This window comes from Vicugna pacos, chromosome 30 (assembly GCF_048564905.1).
Source record: "Vicugna pacos chromosome 30, VicPac4, whole genome shotgun sequence".
In the NCBI taxonomy this organism is placed as follows: Eukaryota; Metazoa; Chordata; class Mammalia; order Artiodactyla; family Camelidae; genus Vicugna; species Vicugna pacos.
Window position 1 is genome coordinate 7,123,250 of NC_133016.1, and position 25,948 is coordinate 7,149,197.

The following is a 25,948-nucleotide window of genomic DNA, read 5'->3' on the forward strand; positions in this document are numbered from 1 at the left end:
TTGATGTTAAAAATGAAAAAAAAAAAGGAAAGGAAAAGACTGGATGGAAGTTAAAATATTCACCCGGCAGACATCAGTGCTCATAATAATTCCCCATGATTCACTTTGCTCTAGCACCATGAGCACTTTGGATCCGCAGAATGAAAGAACCCCATCCACACATTCTGTTCTCAGAAACGGTCTGCCTGTTTACTCTCTGTGCTTACCAGTACGAATCCCTAGGCTGTTTCCAAAGCACCTCTTTGCAGAAAATTCTAAGACCCTCTGCATTTGGGCTCCTCTTTTCCCCAACTCCACTCTCTCCTGTAAGTGAGGCTGGAAGCCAAGGGTCACTTTTCTCCATTGTGCGTAACATAGGGGGCCAATCCAGATGTTGGCAGGAGGTTCAGTCTCTGGAGTTTGGAGGAGGGTCCTTGTTCAGAATGAACCTTGGTGAAGGAGACAATGTTCTGTGGGGGCCCAACAGGTAAAGGTTCAACTCATTTCAAACACAGATACAGCCCTTACGAGAGGAACTGAGTGACTGATCATGACTTGAAGGAGCTTTGAATAGAGCTCAGGAGTCAGCCAAGGAAAATACTAAGCATAAAACAAATGATCTAAGGGCTGAATATAGATACAAATCGTTCAGTGCTGGAGTAATTCATTCTGGTTAGGGAAAATCTAAGGTGTATTTACAGAGGAATGTAAGCGAGCTGAGGCAAGTATGATAAGAGAACTTCAACAGTCAGTAAAAATTCCAACTAATAAATAGGGGCATTGGGCAGAGGACGCTGTGCAGGAAGGAATGGGATGAGCACAGTTAAGGAAGTGCCAAAGCAAAAGCAAGTATGGCTATTTGGACTGGGGTGGGGTTCCCAGGGGGATAAAATAGAAGACTGTAGAGGAAGTAGAGGTCACATTTCACCCCCAAGGTAAATCACTTTGAAATTTATTCTGCTGGCAACGGTCTACTGTTTGATTTTACCAGGAAGTGATCTAAGCAAGATACTCACTTTTTAATAGACATACCTGCCCATTTTACTGAAATGGGATGAAGTAGGAAGAAACTGAAGGCATCATCAGTCTCCAATCCGGGGATGGGCATGTTCATTTGCAACAACTGATATTTCACAATATTCCTGTTATTACTAAGTTATTTGTGATAGTAGAGGTCAGACCTTAGGCTGACTCACACTGAAGTGTGATCTGAGATATCTATGAGAAGTTCCACATGTCACTACCACAGGAATGCTCTAGGATTTCCAAAGTCTGGAACTGCACACACATGTCATAGTAAAGGAGCCAGTCTTTGCTGCCTGTGGGTCTTTACCAAATTCCAGGTTTCATTTCTTTAATAAGAAAGAGGTTCCTTCCACCTGTTTTGTCCCATACCTTCCCATATTCATACTGCTGGAGAAAGTATTTTCATCAATAAAGCCGATTAGTCTTTTTTTGTTTTCTCCTGATCTCTAGCATCTGTGCTCCTGAAGTCAGTCTCATATTCATTTGGCATATTGATTTTGCATTTCTAAATGACAGCAACCTGAGCCAGACTGCCTCACAGTCCTTCCCTTCTCAGCCCTTGCTCTTCCGAAAGGGTGATCCCTGACATCCCACCGCGTCATCCTCCCGCCCCCGCTTCCCCCATCATTTGTAACCATGCCCAGAACCTCCTGTCGTCCTCCCACTCCTAGCCCTGTTAGATTGGTCCTCTCCCCACAAAAAAGGGGAACTATCCGCAGGACTCGGCCGGCCGGGCGAGGTGCTCAGACACGCGCCCCCCCAAATTTCTCCCTCCTTGGGCTCCGCTTGTCGGAGAGCGCGCGGGCGCCACCGCAGCGGGAAGCCGTAGCCCCTTCGGGTTCAGATCCCGGGGGTCCTGGGCCCCGCCCCCGGCCTGCCCCCGCCTCCTTCCAGCCCCGCCCCTCGGCCGCAGCTCGCGTCGCCCACTCTCTCTCCCCGCCAGCCCCGAAGCCCCGCCCCAGCCCTCCGCCCCCGCCTGTTCCCGCCCCGCCCACAGCCCGCTCCAAGGCCCCGCCCCGCCCCCGGCCCGCGTCGCCGTCTCTCGCCCTCCCCGGGCCGCACGGCCGGAGCTGGCACCGAGGAGCCGCGGCCGCAGCGGCTTCGCGGCCTGGGGACGCCCGCGCTCCGCTGGACACGGCGTCCCCGAGAGCGCCCGCCACGCGCGGACCTGCTTCCCGGGGTCCGGGGCTGCCCCGGGGCGGCCGGCGTTCCCCGAGGGCGGGCGTGTCGGCGCGGCGCCCGGCGGGGGACGAGCGCGGGGCCGCAGCCTGTTGGAGCGCGCGGGGGGCCGGGCCGGGGGCTCGGGGTGCCCCGCGGGGGACCGCGCCGCCGGGCTCCCGGTGCGGAGCAGTTTTCGCGAACTCTCCGCCTCCGTCTCCCTGGGGCCCACCGCCGCCGGGAGACCCCGCCCGGACCTGCCAAGGTAAGCGGACTTGGCCACTTCGGGGTCTCTTGTCCCCAGACCACAGCCGGAGGTCGGGGCTGGGGAGCAGAGGATGGACTTGGCATGTTCGTAGGAGGCGAATTAAAAAATGCAACAGGCGGGGCGGATCAGGAAACTCCTAGCGTTAATGTTTCCTACGGAGAGGAGACTTGTCCAACACTGAAACTTGGTTAGGTTCTTCCAAACCCAAGACGGGCAGCGGCGAAGCAGCGCCTTACGTCTGGGTCTGAGCTCCCTCTGCTGGCTTCTTGTAAAGATGGAAAACGAGGCTGCAGGAGAGAGACTGGAGCAGATCTGCTTCCACACATTGTCATGATTTCTCCTTCCAGAAAAGCGGTCTGATAGTTCCCCTTGCAGAGACACCTTCTGATCCCTTAAAAGCTAAATAAACCCTCATCCGGAATCAGCGTGGTCCTTTCAGCTTTTGCTTTTTGTCTCTTGAGTCGTTTGTGATCAAAACAAGAATAAGAGCAGGACTCATCTCTGTTAACTGCATTTGAATAAACACATTTTAAATGACTAAAGCAAGCCGCAGTTGAAATAAATACTCTTGGGAAAGTTTTATCTTGTACCTGCTTGTCTTCTGACACCATTCATTTTTATCCTAATATGTGTTTTGAAAAGTGTAAGAAAAAAGACCCATTTGAGCTCACTTAGTTAACAGATCTTACTGTGATTTTAAAATTTCTGTCGAGAGATGGTAGAACATTTAAAGCTTCTATGTCCTCTCCCAGCATATCTGCAGCCTCAGAGAATTTCTTTGTTTTGTTTTTCCCCCAGAAAGGAGTGTCATGAAAAAGGAACAGAAAAGAGACGTCCCTGTTGCTGAAAGGGGAATTTTCTTTCCCAGTTGGTGGTTACTTCATGATTGGAAGAGAAGTACCTAGGTGGCTGAAGAGATTAGATTCTTGTAGTTGTTACAGATGAAGCTGATAAAAGAAGACGGGAAAATGCTTTCTCTGGGTCGTAATAGGCTGATGAGTAAGTAAGCCTGAAAGGGACAGATCTGAAATGAGGACAGGAGTTTTGAAAGTTTTAAAACCAAGTGGGACTTTGAGCACTTGTTGAGGATGTTTTTCTCCCAAAAATGGAGGACGAAAAAATTCTCAAAGCAAGAAGTGTCAGAAGCTGAGAGGAGGAATACAACCCAGTCCGCTCCAAGAATTTCAGTACTTCCTCAGCTTCCTTTTGCACACAGAGGCAACGCATCAGACCTGTGTGATGACCTTATCACCAGTGATGTTGCTGATGCCAGAAATGACTTCTTAATTTAGATTTTGGATAGTTCTTTCTCTTTCTTTGCTTTTTTTTTTTTTAACCGTGTGTGTTTTTTGACTCTTCATGTTAGGTAGATTTATGTCAACAAAGTGAATCATGAATTCATAGTATGTTTGACTATCTCCCCCCATTTGCTGTATGATACGGGGAAATTAGAGGTTTTAACACTTCTTGAAGTTTTACTGGAAGTAAGATTGTGTCAGGGACACAGACCACAGTGTAAGTTTTCTCTTTTTGGCAACTGGACTTGTTTTGAATGAGACAAATGTCAGCCGGATTTCACAGCATACACGATTCACAGTCTTTGTTTTATCAAGGCCTTAAATGTATGTTTTATTCTCAGCAGATGGGAAACACATTGAACACTGTGTCTGACACGTATGCCTGAGGAAAGGAACTCCCCAATGGATCATGGCGTTAGTGTTTACAGGACATTTCTTACTTTTAGCATTAGTGATGTTTGCTTTCTCTACTTTTGAGGAGTCTGTGAGCAATTACTCCGACTGGGCAGTTTTCACAGATGACATCGATCAGTTTAAGACACAGAAAGTCCAAGATACGAGGCCCAACCAAAAGCTGAAGAAAAGTATGCTTCATCCACGTTTGTATTTCGATGCTGGAGAAATCCAGGCAATGAGACAGAAGTCTCGCACAAGCCATCTGCATCTTTTCAGAGCTATTAGAAGTGCGGTGACAGTTATGCTGTCCAACCCGACATACTACCTACCTCCCCCCAAGCACGCTGACTTTGCTGCCAAGTGGAATGAAATTTACGGTAACAATCTGCCTCCTTTAGCACTGTACTGTTTGTTATGCCCGGAAGACAAAGTTGCCTATGAGTTTGTCTTGCAGTATATGGACAGGATGGTTGGCTACAGAGACTGGCTGGTTGAGAACGCACCAGGCGATGAGGTTCCGGTGGGCCATTCCTTGACAGGTTTTGCCACTGCCTTTGACTTTTTATATAACTTACTAGATGACCACCGGAGACAGAAATACCTAGAAAAAATATGGGTCATTACGGAGGAAATGTATGAGTATTCCAAGGTCCGCGCCTGGGGCAAACAGCTTCTTCATAACCACCAAGCTACTAACATGGTAGCATTACTTACCGGGGCCTTGGTGACTGGGGTAGATAAAGGATCTAAAGTAAATATATGGAAACAGGTTGTAGTAGATGTGATGGAAAAGACGATGTTTCTGTTGAATCATATTGTTGATGGTTCTCTGGATGAAGGTGTGGCCTATGGCAGCTACACAGCTAAATCGGTCACACAGTATGTTTATCTGGCCCAGCGCCATTTTAACATCAATAACTTGGATAACAACTGGTTAAAGATGCACTTTTGGTTCTATTATGCCACCCTTTTACCAGGCTTCCAAAGAACTGTGGGTATAGCAGACTCCAATTATAACTGGTTTTATGGTCCAGAGAGCCAGTTAGTTTTTTTGGATAAATTCATCTTAAAGAATGGGGCTGGAAATTGGTTAGCTCAACAAATCAGAAGGCACCGACCTAAAGATGGACCAATGGTCCCCTCTACTGCCCAGAGGTGGAGTACTCTGCACACTGAATACATCTGGTACGACCCCCAGCTCACCCCACAGCCTCCTGCGGAATACGGCACCGCAAAGATGCACACGTTCCCTAACTGGGGTGTTGTTACTTACGGGGCTGGGCTGCCAAACACACAGACCAATACCTTTGTGTCTTTTAAGTCTGGGAAGCTCGGAGGGCGAGCTGTGTATGACATAGTTCACTTCCAGCCATACTCCTGGATTGACGGGTGGAGAAGCTTTAACCCAGGACATGAACATCCAGATCAGAACTCATTTACCTTTGCCCCCAACGGGCAGGTATTTGTCTCCGAAGCTCTCTACGGACCCAAGCTGAGCCACCTTAACAACGTCCTGGTGTTCGCTCCATCACCCACGAGCCAGTGTAATCAGCCCTGGGAAGGCCAGCTGGGGGAGTGTGCACAGTGGCTCAGGTGGACCGGGGAGGAGGCTGGTGATGCGGCAGGGGAGATCATCACTGCCTCCCAGCATGGGGAGATGGTGTTTGTGAGTGGGGAAGCCGCGTCTGCTTACTCCTCGGCAATGAAGCTGAAGAGCGTATATCGTGCTTTGCTTCTCTTAAATTCTCAAACTCTGCTAGTCGTTGATCACGTCTCGAGGCAAGACGATTCCCCGATAAAATCTGTCAGTGCCTTCTTTCATAATCTGGATATTGACTTTAAGTACATCCCATATAGGTTCATGAACAGGTATAATGGCGCCATGATGGACGTGTGGGACGCACACTACAAGATGTTTTGGTTTGATCACCGTGGCGGCAGCCCCGTTGCTAGTATACAGGAAGCAGAGCAAGCTGCTGAATTTAAGAAACGGTGGACTCAATTTGTTAATGTTACGTTTCAGATGGAATCCACAATCACAAGAATTGCCTATGTCTTTTATGGGCCGTATGTCAATGTTTCCAGTTGCAGATTTATTGATAATTCTAATTCGGGACTTCAGATTTCTCTCAATGTCAATAATACCGAGCATGTTGTTTCCATTGTAACTGACTACCACAACTTGAAGGCCAGGTTCGATTACCTGGGATTTGGCGGCTTTGCCAGTGTGGCAGATCAGATCCAAGTAACCCGATTTGGTTTGGGCACTCAAGCAATAGTAAAGCCCGTAAGACGAGACAGAGTTATTTTCCCCTTTGGATTTAAATTTAATGTAGCAGTTGGGTTGATTCTGTGCATCAGCTTGGTGATCTTAACGTTTCAGTGGCGATTTTACCTTTCTTTTAGAAAGCTAATGCGGTGGATCCTGATACTTGTTGTTGCCTTGTGGTTTGTTGAGCTGCTGGATGTGTGGAGCGCCTGCACACAGCCCATCTGTGCGACATGGGCAAGGACGGGGGCCGAGGCCAGCGCCAAGCCTCCGTCTCCCGAGGGCTACCACGTCCACCTTCCCGACATCGTCATTACCTCACTTCCTGGTTCGGGAGCCGAAATTCTCAAACAACTTTTCTTCAACAGTAGTGATTTCCTCTACATCCGGGTTCCCACGGCCTACATTGACATCCCCGAAACGGAGTTTGAAATCGACTCCTTTGTAGACGCCTGTGAATGGAAGGTGTCAGATGTCCACAGTGTGCATTTCCGTTTACTCCGAGGCTGGTTGCAGTCCTTGGTCCAAGACACAAAACTCCATTTGCAAAACATCCATCTGCATGAACCCAGTAGGGGTAAACTGGCCCAATATTTTGCCACGAATAAGGACAAGAAAAGGAAATTGAAAAGGAGAGAGTCTTTGCCAGAACAAAGAAGTAGAATGAAAGGCGCCTTTGACAGAGACGCTGAATACATCCGGGCCCTGAGGAGACACCTGGTCTCTCACCCCAGCGCACGGCCCGTGCTCAGCTTAAGCAGCGGAAGCTGGACCTTAAAGCTGCATTTCTTTCAAGAGGTTTTAGGAGCTTCGATGAGGGCCTTGTATGTAGTGAGGGACCCACGCGCATGGATTTATTTGATGCTGTACAGCAGTAAACCAAGTCTTTACTCTTTAAAGAATGTACCAGAGCATTTAGCTAAACTGTTTAGAATAGAGGGAGGTAAAGGCCAGTGCAGCTTAAATTCAGGCTATGCTTTCGAGTATGAATCGTTGAGGAAAGAATTATCAAAACCCAAGCCCCACGCAGTGTCCCTGCTGGCTCACCTGTGGCGTGCGAACACTGCGGCGGCCCTGAGGATAAACACAGACCTGCTGCCCACCAGCTACCGGCTGATCAAGTTTGAGGATATTGTGCATTTTCCTCAGAAAACCACGGAAAGGATTTTTGCTTTTCTTGGAATCCCTTTGTCTCCCGCTAGTTTAAACCAAATATTGTTTGCCACCTCCACGAACCTTTTCTATCTTCCCTATGAAGGGGAGATATCACCAACTAATACTAATGTCTGGAGACAGAACTTGCCTCGAGATGAAATTAAACTGATTGAAAACATCTGCTGGACCCTGATGGCTCGTCTAGGATATCCAAAGTTTACGGACTGAATGCTGCAGGTCAGCAGAAGTTTGCACTAATCCTTTCCAACCCACTTTGTGGATATGAATTAGAAGAGTCTGTTTATTCTTGTACTGTGTGCCTGTGCGTGTGCGCGCGCGCGTGTGTGATCAGTTTGTTACTTGCACAGAGAGATTATTTTAAAAATAGGCACCATATTTGGCCTAGCAGGATTTATTTTTATGTCACCACTTCCCTTGCCTTTGTTTCTGAATTTTTTTCTGCTAAAACGTTTCTGCCGCAGAGGGTGTCGGTGAAGTTCTGTTATGGTGGTCAGGGGAGATGGGAAGATTTCAAAGGTTTTTGTCTAACTCCCTCCTTCATCTATAACTGTGCTGTTCTGTCCTGGAACCTCACACACTGCTAAAGGCCTGGCAGCCACTGCTTTACCCAAGCATCTCTTGGACTACAGAAGTTCCTTATCTTTTTTAAAAAATGTCCTAACACATTTATCTTGCACACACACAGACATACACACACACACACACACAAAATCCTTTTCCTGTAGTGTGTTCAGTGATATCACTGGGGAAATGGTGGAAGCTCCTATCAGAATGATAGGATCCCTTCTGGAAAATATAGAGGGAAGTACAGGATGGGTTTTTTTGGTTTTTTTTTTGAGGTCAGAAACAGTGACCTGAAAATCCTCCTTAAAGTTTTTACTTAGAAGTAATAAGGAATCAGTCTCGGAAGACTGGGTGCTGAGTCCTGGTACAGTGTTTCAGACCTGCTGGTCTATTTTGTTTGTCTCCTGAAAGCTGCACTGTGCACCCCCATACTCGCATCATGCTCACACACTCCACCCTGTCCTGTCTGTCGCTGTCATGCACAACAGTCACTAGTTACTAACAGCTAACCCCCCCGATATTCACGGGGATTTTTTTTTTTTTCTGTCCTGATGATTGATTTCGCATGAGAGCCTGACACAGCCTTAGAGTTAGATGTCTTGTGGAATTACGACTGTGTGACTCGAAGAAAGCCGTGCCCCTGCTGCCAGTGTTTTTTTAGCCTGGAAACAGAATTGGAAAACTGCCTGACTTATCTCGCATCCCTCTGAATGAGTCTACAGACTGCCAGTGTCTGCAAAAGTTGAAGGCGGATGGGCGATGATGTCAGAGGCATCTGTTTCCTTTGCCATCTGCATCTTATTATACATGGAGTCGTCATGAAATGTGGTTCATTTTATTTTGGTCGGCTCTGAAATCAAAATGCTGTGCCATTAGATGCTGGAGTAATTACAACGTACTGGATGCAAACCATTAGGCAGTGCGGAGACTTGATGAAAATCTCTGTGCAGATTGCAGTCTTATTCCTGATGTTTTAAACTGTCCCCTGCTCCCCCCGCCTCCCAGGCTCTAACACTTGGGAGTCTGCCATTCTGACCTGGATAGAAGTGGTTCTTTCTCAGTAGTTTGTTATTATGTCAAGATGTGACTCCAGAGCGATAAAGCTGTGGATATGTTACATTCCAGGTAGAGCCAACTGGGCTGTCATGTTTCTTCCATTCCAGCGTGAAAGCAGACCGCCCTCCCCACCCCCAGCCCCCGTATCCGAGTCCTTGCGCGACTCTCCCTGCCTTGTCTCCACAGTGTCAGGACGGATGAAGAGCACACGGCACTAACGCAGGCCGAGAGGGCGAGGGAAGACCTGAACCCACGCTCTCGTTCTCGGGGAAGATTATTCCTCCCACCTCCGGGGGACGAGCACGTGCCATCGCTGCATGGACGAGGGTTAGGGCGCTATTTCCATGACTGGTCGAAGTCTTGGTGTTTGCTTTCAGTTCCCAGGATGTGAGATCATGAACCAGATCAAATCAAATGGCTTCAGGTTGGCAGTAATGTTAGGTCCGGTGAAGGTTAAGAATTGCAAAAGTGTGCAGGTAACAGCAGAGAAAGCAGAAGCGGTACCACTGCCTTCCCTTCAGCTTTGTACAGAAACACACCCCCAGGCAGAGGAGAGCCAGGCTGAGTATGTGGGGGAATCGGGGTGGAGTTGGGGAGATGGGGAAAAGAGAAACGAAAGAGCAGTGCTGGGAGGGAATGTGGGGACGATGTGGGAATATGTTCTTCATAGTGCAAGAAAGGGACAGGCTTAACACGGTGATGGGCTCCATGTCCTGCCCTTCACCACACAGCAATGAACTTCCTTGTCTGCCCACCCACTCCCACCCCACGGGGAAGTGTGCCGGAGGAAGAGACTTCTGTCTCCAGATTCTGTTTCTGAGGGATGCCATGCGTGGGTGAGGGGTGGCCCAGCCACTGGATATGTGTGCACTTGCTCACGCTTGGGAACCCCCGCCTCATAGTCTCAATACCTAAGGTGACAGACCGACTCTCAGAACACCCGGGTCCTACACGCCTAGGCGGTGATCTAGGAAAAATGTGAATAGACTCTACACTTACTTTTATTCTTATCATCTTGAAAGTAAATAAGACAATGATTATCACTATGCAGCACTTTCAATGGAAACACTTATAAAATGTCTTTTCCATAAAAATCAATCCCTTTCTTCATTAATTTCCCCAAACTTAGACCCGACTGCGATAAAAGCTTTAATTAAAATAATACCATTTAAATTTTAAATTTTGAAAGAACGTGTTTGTTTTGCTGACAAAGATAACCAATGTGATGGTCATGTTGATCTGGTTTCAAAAGTTTGAAATAATGCAAATTACTCACTGAGGAAGGAACAGGCCATCTCCAGAGCTGAATTTACTGTAGTGAAAGTTCCAGAAAGGAAGGAAACGGAATCTGTCGAGGAGAAAGAAGATAAATCTATGATGATGCTTCAGTTGAATCTGTAGAAACCGAGAGAGGCACAAGTTTTAGGCAAATGACACAGTATCACACACGTATTAGGCCTAGACCCCAAACACTGAGCATCTGATTGGCTGGCTTTTTAGACAAGCAGAGAAGAATTAGTAAATGCCTGGCAAAGAACAGGATGATTATGTCAAATGCCCAGGACCAGCAGAGGATCTACCACAAAAATGCTCCAAGAAGAACCTCTCTCCTCACACACTAGTATTTAAAACCATTCTTTTCCCTTCTGTGTAAATGCCACCCCTGCTGTCTGCCTCTGACTTTTGATTGGCGTCACTAGTCAGGGTTTTTGGTGCATCTTCGTGGATCCCAGACCTTCTTGAGATAGTGTATCACATTCAATTATGCATAAGTAAACATTAACAATAGTTTTAAAAATTGCTGTTTGGTTGTCTTAACTCTGATCATAATTAGTTTAGGGGAAAATGTGGATGGAAGGCAGGCAGTGTGTTATAACAGCGCTTCCAGGGGTCAGGGAGCCTAATATTCTAAGATTTGTCAATGGGTTTAATATGTGGGCTACTTTACTGCTTATTTAAATGTAGACCAGAGTCTGTCTAACATACCTAAAAATAGCTGCCAAGGCAATTTTTTTTTCCAGTACTTGACTAGTATCATTTCCCTTCAAGTTGGCAAAAAATTCCAAATAATATTTTAAGAACTAGACTGATTTTTTTCCCGTTGCACAAAGGATGACAGGAACTTCAGAGATGCTGACATTCTGAGGTTAACATCTACATGCTTGAGCTGTAATGTTTGTGAGCTTGTGCTGTACTTAGTCCAAGTGACATGTTTAATTGATTCTGTTTCCAAAGATAGGTTCGGCTGAGCCTTCTAAACCATGGGATCTTTTTGTTTTTGTTTTTCATTTTTATTTCACACCTACCCAGTTATGCAGCAAAGAAAACCTACGCTGAAGATCACAGACTAGTTATCAGAACTGTATGTATACCACGACTCCTCTACTAATAAACAAAAAGCTAAAAGCAGATCGGCCACCGTTGGGGTGATTTGTAAGAGCCCTCTTCTTCAGGTCTCGGGGTAACTGTTAGGGTTTTTGTCTGGAGCTGAGGAGGCAGAAGTTGGGAAACGCAGTCTCACAGTTTCAGCCACTAACACCGCACCCTTCAGTGCGGGGCAAGCCTGCCTCTGCTCCCTTAACTTCATTCCAAGTCCTGTCTTGGACTTGCCCTCAATCCATTTCACTCTTCTACATACATCATCCCAACTCACAAAGTGGCAGGAACACCCTGGTGCTGTGCACCTGTCTCCACGTCTGCCCCTCCTGCCCCTGGTAGGGTCTTCATTCAAGCATGAGACCTTCAAAAGCAAGGTCCCTGCGGGTCACTTGAGACATTCTACGTGGGTGGTGCACATGGTGGGCGCAGTGAAGGGTTTTTTTTAATAGAGGTAAGGATCTGCCATGAATTTGGCTCTCTGTGTGCTACGCACTGAACCATACAGTTTTCATGTACCGTTTCAACCCTCCCGGCAACTGCCTGGGACCTACTTTACAGGTAAATCTGAAACCCATGTGATCTCTGAAGGGGATCTGTTTTTGTGAAAGAATTTTGAGCAGATTTACAATTCATTCAGTTCACTTATTCGCTGTACTTTTTGGGTATTTACTGTCAAGTTATTGATCAGCATGAGGGAAGAAGGCAAAAGCTGGCTGGCTGTGACCCTTCCCTATGGAGGTGCCAGCCTGTGGGGACCTGAGAACTGGTAGGAACTTTTCTAGAGGAGAAGGAGGTAGCAATCACCCCCCGGGGAAAAGCACAGAAAAGTTCTCTGTTCTGTAGTAGACATGGTTTACTTCCGAAATGGGGGTTATGAGGAAAGGGAGGAGTTAATCAGGTTATTGGTAAATCTACGCTCTGCCCGATCAGGCGTGAGTCTGCAGCTGGCACAGCACATCCCGTCAGCGCACAGCCTTTCCAGAGCCGAAGTGCAGACAAAACTAAACCACTGCCACTTGCTCTCTCTCCTTCACCTAACTATCCCAACTATCACCAACTATCCCGTTTAACACACAGAAACGCGATCCACAACTGAGTATCAAGAGATGCCCTGAAGAAAAGAGGACATGTGAGTGTGGTCCAACTCGGGTACATGTGGATCACTGCTGGTGGTAGCAGTAGGAAGGATGACTGTGTCTCATCCAGACTCCAGCTGGCAAAAAGCATCTTCTTGTCTGCCCCCCCCAAACCAAGGACCTCCACACACACATTATCAGGCACAGCTATCAATTTCAGGAACATAGTAGTGAACCAGAACTTATGGAACTGACAGTCAATCAAATATATTAAAAAAGAATTCATTTTAGGAAGGAAAAACAGCCCGTTCTTTTCTCTACCATGTAAACAATACCAGGAGGAGGAAAGGAAGGTGGGGAAGGGAGGGGGAAGGAAAGGAGGAATGAAGGAAGGAAGGATAGAAGGAAAGAACTACAGCTGAGCCTAAATCTGAACACAGCAAGTAAGCTGCACAAGGAGTAAGCTGTAACGGCTGTGTTTTGTAATTACTGAATGACCTCTTTCAGAATCTCTCTGAAATCTTACTGTAGTTAAAACTTCAGAAAAAAAGGATAAATTGTAATCTGAGTAGATCATTTCTACAGTACATTGCAATTGCTCGGTTTTATTCCTCTAAACTATTTCTGTATTGCTCTGACTCTCTTGAGATGAAATGAAATTTTCCTTTCAAGTGCATTAACACTGATGTTCAATTTCACCTGTGTCTCGGGTTTTCAGACGTCCTAGGTATGGGGTGTTCTCCCACATCCCGTCTTCCTCTCTGTTTCTGACTGTGGGGTATTACATTGTTCTTGATGATTTAGGGAAGCAAATGTTCAAGCCCGTGTGACATTCCACTTTTTGGAAGTCAGTTCAGCTCCCATCACTGTCACTTTTCTCATTTAGTGGATGAACAATGTAAAATCTCTAATCCCTGCATTAAAACCTGACACCCTTCTACAAACAATGCATAAGGCACTTCTTGCCTCATCCACTGTACAGTGCAAATAATGCTCTCAACCTTGTTACTCTACAAGGAAAAAATTACTGCCCTGTTTTATTTGCATGTATTCATTGTTTTAATTATGTATTCATTTATTCCTTCCAAAAGATTAATTTTGTTGTAGATTTGTTTACAGTTCTTGGACTTCTAAAATAAGGTTTTTAAAAACTATATTGAGCCACTTTAATTTGACGCCTTAATGCAATATTTCACAAAACTTTGAAGGGGGATTTATAAGAACATAGTACAACCGAGAAGTGATGAAACTGTATCCATAAGCTACCCAGGAGGACAAATGTGTATAGAGTGCAGTGAATACATGTCAACCCTGCACGAACAAAAGAGGTGGTTTTACTCTTCATTTTCAGACATCAGCCTGGGTGCTCTGGCTAATCCAGTGCTAACCAGAAGTGCACCACACAGCGGTGGGCTTACGTGCACCAACGGACTTGTGTTATTTCTCTAGATTTACCAAAGCAAAGTGAAAAACACACACATGCAGTTATACTTTATCTTTTACCCAACATTAATTCTAAAACTCTCAGAAAAGCCTGTTACTGAACACATGAGTAGAAAGGTCCTTGCTTGTATACATACATGAAACCTTGGCAGGTTTCCATTACCACAGGAGGTGTGAGGTTTTCTGTATAACCAACAGGTCGCACTGGGGGTTTTCACAAGCCTTGTACCATTCCCCCACTTCCTTGCTTACTTAGAAGGGGGGAATTCCTATTAAAAATGTTATACTCACAACACTTTTATATATTATATGAACTCTGAAATTAGAGAGAACTGAATACAAATCCCTAGGTCAGCAAATAATGACCAGCTGTGAGGTCTTGGGCAACTTTCTTGATTTTAAATCTCCATTTCCCCATCTGTAAAACTCCCCCAGAGTTGATGTTAAGGATTAAATAAAATCACGTGTGAAAATTCATAGAACAATACTTGTTTCTTCTTTGTGATCACCTCCAATTCATTACATATCAAACCCATATATAATGTGATGCACCATTTTTCCAATAAGAACATAACTAAAATGTTTTCAAAGAATTTGAACATACAAAGTTGGTGTATAGACCAGACACCTATTTTAGTATTTCATATATCAACTGAGTTGCACAAACATGTAAAATTACAATTATGCAGTTAATATATTAATTTGTAAATACTGCTTTTCTTCAAATGTCAAGAAAAAAATGTATTCAAATTTTTACTTCAATGTCTTCTTCATCTCTAGAGTCATGTTCTGAGTTCTTCCAGAGAATATCTTTCTTTCTGTGTTTTATTGAAATAGAGATTTTTAAAAACTTGAGTATGATGCTATTACTTGAAATTTTATTTCATGTTATAAATGCCATTTGTGTAACATTAATCATAACTTTATGTTCATACCTTCATTCAGTTGATACATAATTGGGATTGTCTACATTGTAATCACTGCATTTTTCCCATTTTAATTTTTCCACTTATTTATTATGAGATATGCATAAAAGCTGGACTGGGGGTGTCTAGGACTGTGTGTGAACTTGGCATTTACTCCACCATCTACGATGGAGTAAGTGAAACCAATCTGAGGTACCATATCCACCTTACTCACGTAAGGATTATTTACCTTGACACCATACATAACAAATGATTCTAGCTCATCTTTATAGAATAATTGTTTTCTGTTAATTCACGTGTCATACTCTTTGGGTCAGCGTACTTGATCCTCTGTTAATAAGTACTTTGTAAGTTTGGATGCTTTCTCTCCTCCACGGCTGTAGATTACAACCCAGGAGCAAATTCCAGAGCCTCCGGCCAGAAACTCAGCCTTCCGGCGAGGAGTGCAGGAGAGCATGCACCTCTGCGCTGGGACCAAGTGCCACAGACCTGCGACAGTAAGGTTCATGCCGCTGAGGAGAGGAACTCCCTTCCTGTGATGGTTTGCTTTGGACCTTGCTGTCCACACCCTTGCTAAGGTTCGCTGTATGCAGATTAGAAGACGCTATTTTGTGGACCCTTGCACATGCCAGCTCTGCTGCCCTCCCCCCCAGCCCGTATCAAGCCGTAGGTATTACTGATACGCAGGACAGGCTGCACCGACCTGCTGACACTGAAGGGCTGTGCCGACCCTATCAGAGGCCCTCCTCTAGGACAGTGTAAGTTTCTGTGGCCAGAGCTGGGACGTGGGAGCCAGAATTCCTAGACTCACACTCTCCACAACATGGTACAAAACATACACATCTGACTCTCCATTACCACATGCTCCTGTCCCCACCAGTGATCCCAGAGGTAACGTCTGTGCTGGACTTTGTGTTCACCATTCCCTTGCTTTTCGTTATAGCTCCACCACATATGTCTCCATCCTTACCAACATATTGTATAGTTTTGCATGCTTTTTTATACTTTATGTAAACAGTAACATACTGCATATAGTCTTGTGCAGCTTGCTTTTCTTTGAACATTATGTCTAATGCATGTTGATGTCTGGAGCTCGCTTATTTCCAATGTGGCAGTGTTCCATTATAGGAATATGCTAGTATCTGAAATACCATACTTTTATCTTTTATCTTGTTGGATTTTGGGAATGTGTTTAATTTTTGCAAATTCAAACATTATATATTAAACTATTGAAGTATGTTGCATAATGCACACATACAGGAATGCTGCCACTGTGTTTTGATTGTACCCAGGACCTCCCCACCCAACCTCACTTCAGCCCAGTATATATACTAAGGGCTCAAAGCACATCCTCAACTGTTCGTGATACCAAATTATTATTTTTACAGATTGTTTGTACAAACTGACACTCTAGCCATTACAGAAAAGTTTTTGCTGCTCCAGAATTTCCCTGCACTTGACGGTTCCATACTTTGAAGTATTTTCCTGTCTGGTGGGATGAAAGACAGTTAGGTTTTTCCTTCTTTTTTTTTTTTCCCCCGCAGTTGTCTGATTATTAATGACACAGAGGGCACGCACACACACACAGTAGTCCTTATTTTTTCCATTTGTGTTTCTTCTTTTCTGAAATGAAATCCATCTTCATGCCTTTTATCCATTTTTCCATTGCATTCATTTTTTCTCACTGATTCACTAAAGTTTACAATAGATTAATACTACTAATACTTTGATTATATTCACTGTAAATAACTTCTTGGCTTATATTTTCATGATATTTGTACTGTGACTTTTGTGATGTATTTTGATACATAGGTGTTCTTAATTTGAATGTAAACAAGTATGTGTTTGTCTTTATTGTTTATGCTGGTTTTTTTGCATCTTATTAAAGAATTGTTCTTAAGTTCTTGGCACTGAAAATGTTCTCCATTTTCTTCAAAGCATTTAAATTTTCTTATCATTATCTATTGCTGCAAAACAGTTTTACCAGAAACGTAACACTCAGAACAGCACATGTTTATTAGCTCACGATTTCTGAGGGTCAGGAATCCAGGTGTGGCTGAGCTGGGCCTGACCTCTGGTCGGGGTCTTGTATGCGGCTGCAAGGAAGTCCTGGCCAGGACGAGGTCATGAACACCAGGAGATGGATTAACTAGGGGTTATTTTAGAGTCTACCTGCCACAGATCTTTTGTCTTTTACATTTAAATATTTAATCTGCTTACATTAATTGTGTGTATTCTGAGTTTTTTTTTTTTCCTGTATGAATAACCTGTTGTCCTAGATTGAACAGATGCAGTAACCTTTTCTTTTCCACTAACCGTCACTGCCATCTCTACCACGTATCAGGTCCTTACATTTGGTGTGAGTTGATTTCTGAGCTTTCCACTGTATTTCGCTGGCAAATTTCATTACCCAGTGACAATATCCCAGTCTTAATTACTGTAGCTTTTTGTTAGCCTTGAAATCTGGCAAGTCTTTTTACTTTCTTTTTCCTCATTTCTTAAGCCTTTGTTCTTCCTCATGCATCTTAGAATTAGTCTGCATAGCTCCTCAAAACAAACAAAGAACAACACGTGTTAACTGTAAATGCATTACATCAGTTTTGGGAGAATCCACCTCCTTACATTAGTTAATCCCTATTCATAAGCATGGTATGTCTCTCCTTTCATATAACCTTTGTTAATCCTTTGATAGATTTATGTATGAGCACTTTATATATTGTTATTACACAGTGGATATTTATTTTTAATTATATGTTCTGATACTAGTATATAGAAAATATAGTTGATTTTTGTGTATTTATATTGTATCAGGGAACTTATAAAGTCCTCTTACTAGTTTAGTAATTTACCTGTAAATTCTTTCAAAATACTTACACAGATAGTTTTGTAATTTGTAATTAATGAGAATATATTTCCTTCCTTTTAATCTTACAACTTTTTAATGTTCTTACTGGACTTGTTAGGGCACCCTGCAGAATACTGAATGGGTTTGTTAATGTGAATGTTCTCGCACTGTTTCTAATGTGAATGGAGTGCGTCTGCATTTCACCACGGAGCAAATGAATGGATGCTGTGTGTATTTCATAGATTCACTTTATCGGGATGTGGTGTTCCTTTCTACTCCCAGTTGATAAGTGACTTTTTATCATCAATGCATGATGAGATTTATTCAATGCTTTTGCTGCATTTATTGTGATAACCATATGTTTCTTTGCCTTTATCTGTTAACGTAGTGTATTATGTGAAAATATATTTTTTTTCCTTTGAGATTAAACCGAACTTGGCTTGCCATGATAAAACCAGCCTGGGAATGATTCATTATACTTGTATTTATTGCTGGATTGAGTTTGTTAATAATTAAGATATTTATATCAACATTTATGATTGTGATTTTCTCAAAACATACTTGTCTAATTTTGAAGTTAACATACTTGTCGTACAAAATAAGCTGAGGATGTTCTGTTTTTATATTCTCTAGAAGAGGATGCACAGGATCTAAATGATCTAATACTAGAATGTTAGGACTCATTTGTGAAATCTTCTGACTACCCTGTTTCCTTTGTGGGAACATTTTAACTAAATATAAAATTTTATTTGGTGGTTATAGGCTTATTTAATTTAACTTATGTATTTATTTTGAAGCCTATTTTGGCAAGTTATGTTTTTAAAGCATTCGTCCTATTCTTTTAATTTTTAATAAGATTTATTGACCTAAATTTGCTCAAAATACATTTTTGCTGCCTCTCTAATTATCCATCCCCTACATGCATTTTTCCTATCCCTAACTTTGAGTATGTGCACCTGATTTCTTTCTGTTCCTGGTGGTTTTTGGCTGCTGGATATTGACCATAATAGGCCATATAGTTAAATTACCTTTTATACATTATCTAAATAAAGTTGCCTTTTCAAAGACTAATTTATAGGGTTTTTTTGTTGTTGTTCCTACCTCCTATTTTATGTTTATTTGTATTGCATAACTGGCTCCTGATCTCACATATTTCCTTCATTTTATTTTATTTTCTCTAACTTCTGTTGATGTTTTTCTCTTTTATCTTTAGTTATATGGCCCATTATACTTTTTCAACATCCACCAGCCAAAAACCACCAAGAACAAACTGAATTTACTGTTTGTAACAGTACAGCTTTGCTCTGCTTTATATCAAAAAATGAATAACAATAACAGCATTAAAAAGAGCACCAGTTAGAAAATATGATTTTACTATAAACGAGTAAAGATTTAATATCTTTAATGTAGAAAAAATTTTGTACTGTAAGCAAAAAAAGAAATTACAACTTTAAAAGAGAGAGCAGTTGAAAGCAGCAACACAGGCATAATGCAGGTAATCTGCTTCCCCAATTCCAAGTCCAAATACTGTCACTTTCCTTTAATTTTACAATTCATATCTTAGCCTCCAAATTATTTCTACTTAAGGCCTGTCCTCCCACTACTAAATAAAATGGGTGGAAAAAGAAATACAGAGGGGAAAAAAAAGTCTAGAACTCCTTGGGATTTAATCAAAAGGTTTAGGACTACTTCCAAACATAAATGAAGAAACATAATCCCATGTGATCAAAACTTTCACTGCTTCTCACTGGTATAAAGTGTCACTGTGGATGACCCGTGCTGCCCAACTCAACAGTGACATTTCCAACAGGGGCTAGAATCACACGCTTACACTGTTTCTGCGCAGTTCACATCGGTGAACCTGTGCATGAAAGGCCAGTTCATTTTAGTTCACCTCCCCTGCCCCTTAGTTTTTGCTTAATTTTATTCTCAAAAGCACAACCTACTGGACTACTGTTACTGAGTCTAGAAAAGCTGCCTACATTAGGTATATATTATGCAGAACTCACGCCTCCCACCCCCTTCCCCTGCAAAAACCATTAGACACTATCGCTGAGCCTGAATTATCAGCCTAAAATCCTCTCAGGGGAATGCTATTTCAGGAATTTTCTTGTCCTTTCCTGCACACATAATTGTTTTTGGGATCATGTTGAAACAGCTTTCAGCTTCTCTACTTTTAAATTTTGAAAAAGAGGGACTGGTTACAGGTCCCTTCACTTTCACAAATGTCCAGGGCTCCTTCCGTCAGGAAGTAAGCAGTCACCACAGTGACCAGGTGGCGCGGCTTCTTTTTCCAACCCACAAAAGCTTCTTTCTCTCAGTCCAGCAGGCACGATTTGGCTTAACACTAAGGTTATGTCAAAATGGTGTTTCTTTTGTTTATTTCTCAGCTCACACAGGATGGGACGTAGAAAGCAGCACCTGCCTGGATAAAACACAGCTGAGACAGTCAGAGAAGTCCAGCTGACCAAGAAATAGGAACACCACCGATCTTATGACTGGTTATATAAATTCAAATTAAAAACAGATCAGGACTGCATCTTAGTTTATAAACCAACAAAAAGAAAGCCAATTTTGGTGAATATACCAATAAGTAAATTATTGGCTATTGCTTTGGTAATGTAAGTGTCCCTTTTCATTAAAAGCAAGTTGGCTGTTTGCCAGATATTTTAAGGATCCGCTCTGCCCCCAGCAAAGCCTGCCTTTTGGCCCAGCACTTCCATTTTAGGCATCTTAACACACAGGAGAACAAAAGAGAAAAAAAATGTTGGAAAGATGTATATAAAAGGATGTGCATTAAAGCATCATTTATAGTATCAGGACAAGAAAGCTTCCTAAAGGTGCAGGAAAAAAAATCAGTAAAGATGTGTAGTAGTTTATTAGAAAAGTCCTTGTGACAATTTTTAAAAATTAATTGATTACAAAACAATTACAAAATAATCTTATTTTATATGAAATAAAATTTATATCCACCTTTTATGCTGAACTATTGCCAATGGTCTTTTTAATAGGTCAATGGTGATCAACTATCAGTAATTTCAAATTATTCAATCTAATATTTCTATCTAGATATACACTAATATCTACTTGTACAGTAACATTTTATACACATACATATATGCACACTTCTGGATTATTGTGGGTCAAATGTTAATAGTGGTTATCTTGGGGTATCAAAATTTCAGGTGAGTCCTTTTATTCTTCCTTATGCTTATCTGTGTTATGCATTATTTAAAATAATTGTTTAAAAATAATAAAAGGAACAAATTGAAAATGTAAAGAAAAAACATATCAGTAAAGTACTCTAGAGATTAAATACAAAATTTAGAAACAGTTAAAACTGCTCTTAAGCAAATAAGCAACTATTCAATCTCAAAAAGTATAAAAATAACTTGAAATGAGATTTTTTTTTCCCAAAACTAGGAAATTCTCTATTTTAAAAATAGGTGCTTTGAAATACTGCTGCTCTTCACAGAGCTTTCATGAATAACAAATAGCAATAAATATTAAAAGCTTAAAGATGTGAATGCCCTTTTATTCAGCACTTCCAATTCAAACTAAATCCCAAATAAATCTATTTCATAAATATAAAACATATATTTCAGAGGAAGTCATTCAGAGCTTAGATAATTAGACTTATTTTGTAAAGTTTTCCTTTCATAAATTATAGAAAGAGACATTTAATTTCTTCTTTCCCTCCTTTTTTTCCCTTCTTTTTCCTTTTTGCCCTCCCTCAATGACCATTTATGAAACGATAACGATGCCTGCATAAAAGGGAAGACTAATAAGGAAACTGAGCCACAGTATTCCAGGAAATAACTAGAAAAATAAAACGGCCAGAAAACCTAGCCACCTAGCGGTCACACACAAGCAAAGTAAGCCCTCAGCACCAAACTCAGAAAACAGGCTGCGTGTTCATTGTTGTTGCTGTTGTGTTGATATTGTTTTTTTTTTCTTTTTCTGAGGTATTATAAATGAAAAAGGAAGTAGTACCTCCAGAATGCAGTTGACAAACACTGTCAGTCCTGATTCTGTATTTTGTATTCTGCTCTTAGGGCAGGATTCTCCGACTGTCCCAGCTTCCCATTTAGAACGGATGGTGGTGACAATCAATGTGACGGCGGTGAATTCTCTTCAGAAGAGCCTTTTATTCTGGGTGCTCCCTGTGGGCTGCTTCTAAGAGGGGTGCACTGTAGTGGACCAGTACAAGGCTAGGACTCAGCGCCCTTAGGCACTTAGAGTTCTTTTGATTCTTTCCTTATTATTCAGTATTTGGCCATAGGATATTTAGTAGTGTGTTTAGTTTTCAAATTCTTAAGAGTTTTCATTTCTATCCTTCTTTTATTTCATAATTTAATTTCATTGTGATTTGGGAAGATGCTTTGTACGATTCCAGTCATTTTATATTTACTGAGAATTATTTTATGCCTAGAATATGGTCTATCTTGATAAATGCACTCTGTGCCCTTGGAGAAAATGAATACGTTGATACTATCGGGTGAACTAATTTATAGTTGTTTGAGTCAAGTTAGCTCATAGTATGTATATCATAATATGTATATTGTTACTAATTTCCCTTCAGCGTGAGGGACTTCTTTAGAGTTTCTTGCAGTACAGATACACTAACAAAGCATTCTCTCTATCACTTTCTCATTGGGTAATATTTTCATTTTGCTTTGCTTTTTGAAAGTTATTTTCACTGGACATAAAAATCTAGGTTAAAAATATTCTAGACTTTTGAAATGTTATTACACTGTTTTCGATGAAAAGTCTGTTCACATGTACTTTAAAGTGTTCCTTTTTAATCTCAGCTTTGAAGATCTTTCTCCTTATACTTGACTGTCAACAGTTTGCTGATAATGTTCCTACAGGTTCTTTCCTCTGCGTTTGTTCTGCTTCAGATTGACAAAATTCTTAAAACTGTACATTTTTGTCTTTCAGCAAATTGAGGAAAATTTTGTCCTTTATTTCTTCAAATATATTTTCCCTCCTATTTCTTCTAGGATTAAATTTACAGGGAGTACATGACCTTTTCTTAAAAGGTTAACTTGGCTAAACTCAAACCGAAAATTCTGCCTCCCTGCTGTTGACAGAAGCTGAAGCACGTTCTTTCAGCCTTACTTGGAAGGCATGGAATCAGTTATGTGCCATCCTAGTTTCTGGATCTGCCAGAAATTTGGCCAGAGTTTATGTGCAAAATTTGGTCTTGCCCTTTGATGGTTTCCGTTTCTGCGTTCCCCCTGCCTTTTGTTGTCTTCAGTGTACCCATGACATCAGTCTTCTCATTCTCAAGAGAGTAAGGGTGCAGGCTTCTGGCTCAGTTTTAGCCACTGCATATAAGGCTAACTTGCTTAAAGCCACACAAGAGTTTCTAAAGATAAAATAATATTTATTTTCTTAAGCTGGGTGATGACAGCATGTGTTCACTTTTCCACTCATCTTCTTTTGTGATTATGTAATTAATTGGGATATCTTAAGGCTGTTCTATCTGGTGAGGAGTTTTCAATTTACTAGAAAACAGTAAATAGTGGACAGTCTTCAAGTAAAAAGAAAGAATTTTAGAATTGGAAGGAATCTTTACGATCACCTAGTCGGGCTGTGCAGAAAATGATGCCTAGGTAACACGAGGGAGCTTTTTAGCTGGTGCACTGTTAATGACAAGACTCGTAAATGAAAGTGCCCTCAAAGGCACCCAGCACTTACCTATTAAAGAAAATCACATGGATATCCTAAAGGGTCTTGACTGTATTGCATTTTATAGTACTTTATTTTAGATAACAAATCTTTGTCTTAAAGACTAAATATCTGTTCAGCATGAGACCTTATTACTGCAAAATGATAGGTATTCATTGTGAATTGGACGGTGACAAGTCTACACCTTACAGTTAAACTTGGACAAAAGTGTCGGTTGTCTGTCAAAACATATTTTTACTCTCACTAACAACAAACTAGATGTGAAGCGTATCTTTATCATTATTGCTCAAGTGTCCCGAAACTACAGAGTTGCCTTGCTAACAGTGCCCCCTGGATATTATTCAAAAGCTTTTCATTTGACTGCTCTCCTGTGATACTTCAGCAACCATGAAATGAAACTCATATCCCAGGATACACTGCTTCCCAGCCTCTTCCGCGGAAACCTGCAGATAAAAGGGAAAAAAAATCTTCCAAACCCTTTGGGACGCTTCTGACTTGCCAGTGATAACCAGTCACGGCATTTGGGGACCATTCCACGTGGAGACTCATACCTATTCAAACAGACTCCAGTCAAACAAGCAGCCTTGAAGGTCCTCTCTTCCTTTCACTAAAGAACTGGCGCCGTGAATCCCAAGCCTCATCGTTCACGGCCACTGCTGTTTCCTAAGGTTCTTTTTCCATCTTTCATATAAATGAAAAAGTAACTCCCAAACTGAGTAATTTAAAGGCTTCATGATGTGTGCATACCCTCCTGAGAATGGATTGCTATTGACCAAATACTATTTTTTCCATAAAGACGAGCCTAAGTTACTTGCTAGTGGTGGTTAGGATGTCTTCTAGAGTCACTGAAGCGTTACTTTATAAGTCACTTGCAGTAGGTAACTTTTCAGATATTAACATAGGGCTGTTAAAACAAGGTTGAACTTCTGCAACTAGCAGCGAAAGCATTCATGTGTTTTTTTTTCCCCTTAATTGAATGAAATTGGTTTTGTACTAAAAGGTAATAGGAGATTACGGTGGCCTCTGGTGGCAGCTGCCACACCAGAGCCACGCCTTCTGGCCCTGGCTCCAGCTTTGGCTCGGCCAGCGGACCTGCCACCAGCCTCTGCTGCAGGAGTTCAGCCCCTCCTCGTGCTGAGCGTCAGCCCGCCTGGCAGCAGGCCGCGCAGGACGGGAAGACCGTCTCCTCGATGTCTGCCCAGAGACTCAGCCACAGCGCAACACAAGCCAGTCCTCAAAGCAGATGGCGACACAGGTCGTTCCCAACTTCAGTCCCTCTCACAAGATCAACAACTAGCGATGGTTCATAGACAAGATACCATCGTGAAAATCCCAGACCCTCGCGGGTGAGGCTGAAGCATCGCTCTGGACTCCAGGACTGAGAAGGACAGCATCAGAAGGGTAAGCGGAGAGGCTACTCTCCAGCCAGGCTGCCTGTCCCCAAGGCTGGCACAAAGCAGCATTAAGAGAGCCCCCTGGAAACGTGTATATTCAAGAAGGAATGAAAACAAAGCCGATCGCGCGGACATAAAAAGGGCGTGTGATACTGTGATGGCCCTCACTTGTGAGATGTGACGTGGAGGTTTCGGCGAGGGAATTGCCTGGGTTCGCCTCCTGCACACCGTATTTCTTTAAAACCCCATTCAAACAGGAAGGAAAAATGTCATAGGCTGTTACATCTTAATAGTGAAATTACTAAATTATTATTAATATTAATATAATCAAGAGATAATTTCTCTGCAAACATTTTCACTTAAAATTGAGAAGCCAAAAAATAGAGCATCCTTGTTGTGTGGCTTTAAATGCTGCCCCCTCGGCCATTAGGTTTAGGACTTGGACAAACTGAGAGCTGGTAGTGATGGGAAGAAATATCCTTTTCATCTGACAAAGGCAGGAATGAAAATATAGTTTGAAATTGCCCTTTAACCCAGGAGGGCGGCGGAATATAACCTCCGATGTCAACTAGCCTTCAGTTTCGCAAACCAAGCATCTCTCTGTTAGTTTTTAGGAACCCTATCCCGCTAATTAAAATATACATATACATCCAATTCAAATCTCCAGATGTTTTTAAAGGAATTACTGCAAAAGAGGTTTCCTCTTCTCTCAAATTATACCACTGAGTTTTGAAAAGTACCAGACTTCTGCTCAATTTCTACAAAATTTTGTCTGAGTTTCTACACAGCATACCAGATGGTCAAAATCTTTTTTTCTCTCTTGATTTTGTTTCTGTTGCTTTAGTTATCACTTTCAGCTTGCTGCCACCTACACATCTTAGAGCCCTGCCCTTTATCTGTCTTCCTCCTGGTTATTAATTAAAATTTTAACAAGACAGGGCTAAGAGCCAATACATATCGTAGGACTTTGATAAAGACTATTCCACTGTGTAGTTTGATAT

General features: G+C 42.3%; 1 protein-coding gene and 1 long non-coding RNA gene across 3 annotated transcripts in view; one reads left to right on the forward strand and one right to left on the reverse strand.

Annotated features, from left to right (window-relative positions):
* The first annotated feature begins 2,052 nt into the window (after nucleotides 1–2,052).
* Nucleotides 2,053–18,299, forward strand: DSEL (dermatan sulfate epimerase like). 2 transcript variants are annotated; one of them, XM_006198048.4, is made up of 3 exons: nucleotides 2,053–2,428; nucleotides 3,230–7,786; nucleotides 15,398–18,299. In XM_006198048.4, the coding sequence occupies exon 2, from the start codon at nucleotides 4,139–4,141 to the stop codon at nucleotides 7,775–7,777; it is 3,639 nt and encodes a 1,212-aa protein (XP_006198110.1). In that variant the 5' UTR covers nucleotides 2,053–2,428; nucleotides 3,230–4,138; the 3' UTR covers nucleotides 7,778–7,786; nucleotides 15,398–18,299. The 2 variants fall into 2 exon arrangements, with proteins under 2 accessions (XP_006198110.1, XP_031530223.1); XM_031674363.2 differs by lacking the exon at nucleotides 15,398–18,299 and having other exon boundaries at nucleotides 3,230–11,599.
* Nucleotides 10,327–25,948, reverse strand: part of LOC116278863 (uncharacterized) — an 89,199-nt gene continuing 73,577 nt past the window's right edge. The window contains exon 5 of the long non-coding RNA XR_004188204.2: nucleotides 10,327–10,538. This is a non-coding gene — a long non-coding RNA (uncharacterized lncRNA). The remainder of the gene's footprint in view (nucleotides 10,539–25,948) is intronic.

What these genes read in the sequence shown, in the direction of transcription:
- DSEL (XM_006198048.4), top strand. Translation starts at nt 4,139, where the DNA reads ATGGCGTTAGTGTTTACAGGACATTTCTTACTTTTAGCATTAGTGATG.